The 6,000-nt window shown below is 47.9% G+C and overlaps 1 protein-coding gene across 1 annotated transcript; it reads left to right on the top strand.

Moving 5' to 3' along the window:
- The first annotated feature begins 105 nt into the window (after window positions 1–105).
- Window positions 106–4,452, top strand: LOC134187642 (uncharacterized protein K02A2.6-like). Its single transcript, XM_062655794.1, has one exon. The coding sequence runs from the start codon at window positions 214–216 to the stop codon at window positions 4,279–4,281; it is 4,068 nt and encodes a 1,355-aa protein (XP_062511778.1). The 5' UTR covers window positions 106–213; the 3' UTR covers window positions 4,282–4,452.
- The last annotated feature ends 1,548 nt before the right edge of the window (window positions 4,453–6,000 follow it).

The following is a 6,000-nucleotide window of genomic DNA, read 5'->3' as shown; positions in this document are numbered from 1 at the left end:
CAGATCTGGCAGGATAGTTGCAGTCACACACTCTGCATCACCTTTCTGTCCAACTTTGTGGCCAGTCGCGTTCCGACGATGAAAGATGTAGAGTAGTGGCCCGGCATATCCGGGGAACAGCAGTTGTGTAGCCGGGTACTGTACTTGTGCAACGGACGTGAGACTGGAAGTCTAACAGAGTATTACCGTGAGTACACAACACTGGCGACGAGGATGGTCGATCAAGAACCACAAGCTAGCAACGGCAGAGCACAGATAGCAGACGCACCCCGTGGACCACTGCTAGGGAAGCCGAGTCGCTACGTTCCGGGAGGAGATTGGCCAAGCTATACGGAACAGATGGATTTCTTCTTCGTGGCTAATGGTGTGTCAAACGCGCAGCACAAGAAAGCAATCTTGCTGACGAATGTTCCCACAGAAACATTCCAATTGATCAAGGACCTGTTGGCGCCAACACCACCTAGCGACGGCGGCGTCACATATGAACAGATCGTACAGGTGGTAAAGGACCACGTCAAGCCCGAACAATCTCCTCTCGTGAGTCGTTATGAATTTGACACTAGGGTGCGTAAATCTACGGAGTCGGTGAGTGATTTTGTCAAAGTCCTCAGGCACCTAGCAGCAAAGTGCAAATTCCACGATGACCAAAGAAATGAGCGTCTCAGAGACAGATTCATAGCGGGTATCAAAGATGATCGGATGTTGAGGACGCTATTAGGAGAGACGTTGACTGACCTTACGTTTGACAAAGCCGTACAACGTTGTGTGGCAATGGAGCAAGCCAGTAGGGATGTGGAGACGCTCAGAGGAGAGGCAGGACTCCAACCACGACCACACGAAGGCACGGTCGGGATGGCTGAGGTTCATCAAATGACAACGGGATCAACCACATGTTATCGATGCGGAGGAGCACATGAAGCCAGAGAGTGTCGATTTAGAACAGCTACATGTTTTCGTTGTCAAAAACAAGGACATGTACAAAGGATGTGCAGGACCAAACCAGGTCCAAGAAAAGAAGTCCAATCTGACAAGGGACCAATTCGGAAGGAAAATAAGAAGAAACCAGCGATGAAATGCCTGGAAGCATGGGAGAAGGAGGAACATAGTGAGAGTGACAGTGACTTGTACAACTGGTTCAGTCTTGGAAGAAACCACGCCATGGAGGTACAGGTGCAAATTGAACGGAAACCCATTGTCATGGAATTAGACACTGGGGCGGCCGTATCAGTCATAAGTCATGAGGAATACAAGAGGAAACTAAGACAGCAGGTCTCCATCAAAGAGACAGATCTGTTGCTGCACACGTATACTGGAGAGACCGTCAAACCAATGGGAGTGTGCACAGTGAACGTAGAACATAATCACCAGAAACAACAGTTGCCCTTGTATGTACTACCCGGAAAAGGGCCAGCTCTTTTGGGACGAGAATGGCTGAAAGCCATCCGACTGCAATGGTCACTCCTCCATCTGAACGCAACTCAAGAACTAGAAGACCTGCTAGCACGACACCCCAATGTGTTTGGATTGGGGTTGGGGCGCATGAAAGGCATCAAGGCCCGAATAGCGTTGCGGAGTGACAGCACACCACGTTTTTGGAAGGCAAGACCGGTGGCTTTCGCGAGGAAGAAAGCCGTGGAGCAAGAACTAGATAGGCTGGAGTCTGAGGACGTGATAGAACGGGTACAGCACAGCGAGTGGGCGGCGCCAATAGTTACTCCTGTCAAGAAAGGAGGCAACGTTCGGATTTGCGGCGATTTTAAAGTGACCGTTAACCCACAGCTAGAGATAGACACCTACCCACTCCCTCGAATTGAGGAGATTTATGCAGGCTTGGGAGGAGGGAAACACTTCACAGTCATCGACCTGAAGCAAGCCTACTTGCAAATGGAGCTGCAAGAAGACTCCCAGTTGGCAATGACCATCAACACCCATAGGGGCCTGTATCGGTTCAAGCGCCTACCGTTCGGAGTAGCTTCAGCCCCAGCAATATGGCAACGAGCGATGGAACAAGTTCTGATGGGAATACCGGGCACCAGATGCTACCTGGACGATATCATCATCACGGGCCACACCCTAGAAGACCACTTGACCAACTTGGAGATGGTTCTTCATCGGCTGGAGGAGTATGGCTTGAAGGCTAACAAAGAGAAGTGCAAGTTCTTGAGCGATTCCGTAGAATATTGTGGCCACATAATATCGGCGAAAGGTCTACACACATCGGAAAAGAAGACACGAGCCATCACTCAGATGCCAGTACCATCTAGTATTCAACAGCTGAGGTCTTTCCTTGGAATGATCCAATATTACGCCAGATTCTTGCCAAATCTGTCGACGGAGCTTGCACCTTTGCATGACCTGTTGAAAAAGGACGCCCCGTGGGAGTGGGGTGAAGACCAGGGAAAAAGCTTCACCAAGGTCAAACAGATGTTGTTGCAAGATAGGATTCTCACACATTTTGATCCTGGGTTACCAGTAACACTTGCTTGCGACAGTTCATCCTATGGGCTAGGCGCAGTCCTTTCACACATGTTTCCGGACGGTAGCGAACGACCCATCGCATATGCTTCCCGTTCTCTAAGCGGGGCGGAGAAACAGTATGCGCAAATAGAGAAGGAGGCGCTTACACTTTACTGGGGAGTAAAGAAATTCAGACTGTATCTGGAAGGGCACCGGTTTACACTGATCACCGACCATCAACCACTGAAATTTATTTTGAGCCCTGACAAGGCTATTCCAGTCACCGCTGCAGCTCGACTACAACGCTGGAGTTTGTTTCTGGGAGCATTTACATACGACATCCAGTACCGGCCAACAGGGCAACATGCCAACTGTGATGGACTATCACGACTACCTGTGGATGACGAGATTCCAGATCGAACAGATGATACAGCCATTTTTTACAATAGCATTGTGGATACCTTGCCGGTTACAGCAAAAGATATTGAAAGGGCAAGCAGACAAGACCGCCTCATATCTCAGGTCATGGAGATGGTGCAGCAAGGAGGGCAGTCACTGGATACAGAAAAGGAACTGATCCCGTTCAACAGGAGGAGAAACGAATTGATTACACATCAGGGGGTCCTGATGTGGGGATCTCGAGTGGTGGTACCAACCAAGCTTAGAGCAAGGGTGTTGGAAACCTTGCATGAGGGCCATCCCGGGATGGTGAAAATGAAGGGTTTAGCTCGGTCATTCGTGTGGTGGCCGGGCATAGATGGAGACATTGAAAGAGAGGTTCGACACTGTGTAGGATGTCAAGAGAATGCGAGGACACCTGGTAGAGGGCCGCTCCATAGATGGGAGTACCCAGCTAAACCTTGGCAGAGGCTGCACGTAGATTTTGCAGGACCCCTCGACGGACAGATGTATCTTTTGGTCATCGATGCATACAGCAAATGGCCTGAAATTTTTTCCATGAGAAGCACCGTGGCTGAGGAGACAGTGGCAACTTTGCGGACATTGTTTGCTCGGTTGGGCCTACCTGACCAAGTAATATCAGATAACGGTCCACAGTTTACATCAGAGTGTTTCAGAATGTTCATGTGCAAGAATGGTATTCGACATGTCACGGGGGCACCATATCATCCCGCGACGAATGGTCAGGCGGAGCGTTTGGTGCAATCATTCAAGAGAGCCATGAAAGCAGAGAAAAGGGAGAGAACAGCACAACACAAACTGGATAGGTTTTTGCTTTCATATCGGAACTCCCCTCAGGCCACTACGGGACAGAGTCCGGCTCAGCTTTTGTTGGGTAGAAACATCAAGTCAAGACTGGACTTGGTTAAACCAAGTGTGGAACGGGAAGTCAACAGCAAACTGATACAAAACGAATATCGTCCGCCAAAGGGTTTTGCCAAAGGACAAGCGATCTGGTTTAGAAATTACCATCTGGGCCCCAAGTGGCTTGTCGGAACCGTCGAGGAGCAAACTGGACCGGTGTCCTACAGAGTGGCAACGCCTACCAGAACACACAGGTTACACGCGGACCAAATGAGATCAGGGCCACATCCTGAGGGAGTCCCTAGCAAGGATACAGGTTCAAAGACAGAAGAGGTAGCGTTGTCTCAGCCATTACCAGGGCGAGAGCCAGTAACTGGGCAAGAGGGGGAAACACAGACACAACAAGAAATGGACAGCAGACAGGAAGCTCCTAACGAATGTCAGATACCAGAGCCACCCACACCAGTACCAGAAGGAGGAAATGCCACATGTACCAGGTCAGGGCGGAGAGTACTACCACCCGCTCGCTTGGCAGAATATGTTACGGACTATGCAAAGTGATTGGTTGTTTTAGCACTAGTTTTAGCGCTGTTGGGTTGCGTTGTTTCAGAATAGCACAGGGGGTGTAGAGTAGTGGCCCGGCATATCCGGGGAACAGCAGTTGTGTAGCCGGGTACTGTACTTGTGCAACGGACGTGAGACTGGAAGTCTAACAGAGTATTACCGTGAGTACACAACAAAAGAGAGTGTGAAATTGGTTGAGTATTAGAACAGTTAGTTGTTCGCATCTCGAACCACAGCCAGATGATGGACAACAGCAGTCTTGTAGAAAGCATTGAAAGAGGGGCGTTGTTGACATGCAGTAACGGCGAATGTTCGGCAGTTACGTTCCCGTACGTTTAGAGATCAATTACTACAACGTAGAATGTGTATATTAATTATAACTTTACGTACAGATTCCTTCCAAATGTCTACAGAATTCTGCAGGCGCTGCAAATTTGTTTATTGACATGGCTGGGTATCACCAGACTCGAGTGTCCAGCCGGTCATCTCCCCCCGCGGCGGAGAAAGACCGGCTGGAGACATTCGCCACTCAAAGGAAACCGCTGCCTCTATATCCTCCAATCAGGATTTTACACGTTTGGCTAGTGTTTGTGCATATACGTGTATTCACGATAACTGCTGATAGCAATGCCCGTCGCTATTGGCTGTCTACTAATTTTAACTTTTAATTTTAGTCTTTGTAACTGAGTAGTCAATTGCTTTTCCCGTCTGATATCACATTTCGTTAGCGTGTGAGCTACACCTGCATGTCGTCTTCTCCTTTATCTTCCGTTTCGTACTTGGAGGAATAGGCAGCGCATGCAAAACAACTTCGAAGCTTACGGTGTCGTACGTTGCATGCATTGAACGAGTAGATGATCTACAAAGCGTGGTATTTGCACTCAACGCAGTCCGACGTGCAGAGCTATGATTTGCGTACATTGCGTCCAATGCGTTCAATGCGTTCTACAAGACTGCTGTTGTCCATCATCTGGCTGTGGTTCGAGATGCAAACAACTAACTGTTCTAATACTCAACCAATTTCACACTCTCCTTCATCGTCGGAACGCGACTGACCACAAAGTTGGACAGAAAGGGGATGCAGAGTGTGTGACTGCAACTATCCTGCCAGATCTGTAGATTGTAGCGACAGAGACTTCAGCAGTGGCTTACCAGCAGCCGACAGTTTTCCTTTCGCCGACCTCGTGGCTTTGTAAGAACAGGTTTATAATACGAATGTGCAGTAGTCTAGTGTATCCTAATTACCATTTGAGTGCTATTGAATTAGCCCGTATGTTGTGTCTTTATCTAGTCGGTATGTTTTTGTTTTTCTAGCCCGTATGTTGTGTTTTTATCTAGCAAGTTTAGAAATTGCAGTGTCTCGCACGTTGATCGTGACTACTTCTTGGCGTTTCAGAGACTCCAGCTAATGTAAGACTGAGACAGAAGTTGTATTTACTGTCTTCTCATGCACTAAATATTCTAGTAGACTGTACCTCTATTTTCATGATCTAGATCAATCTAGTTAATCAACTTAATGTACTATGTAACTATGAATGTCATAAAAGTCACTCTTAGACATTTAATACGTTGACATAATTTGTCTGTTTGAATAGCAACAAGCAACAGGTGCATGTGACTGACTAACAAAATGCATGACCGTTACACAAAAATTAGGTTGAAGACAAGGCATTTATTAACAGATAGATTCAAAAGATACTGTTGTTACGCAATTTT

Source organism: Corticium candelabrum, chromosome 12, assembly GCF_963422355.1.
Source record: "Corticium candelabrum chromosome 12, ooCorCand1.1, whole genome shotgun sequence".
NCBI lineage: Eukaryota > Metazoa > Porifera > Homoscleromorpha > Homosclerophorida > Plakinidae > Corticium > Corticium candelabrum.
Note: the sequence above shows the minus strand (reverse complement) of the source record. Positions and strands in the feature narration are given on the sequence as shown.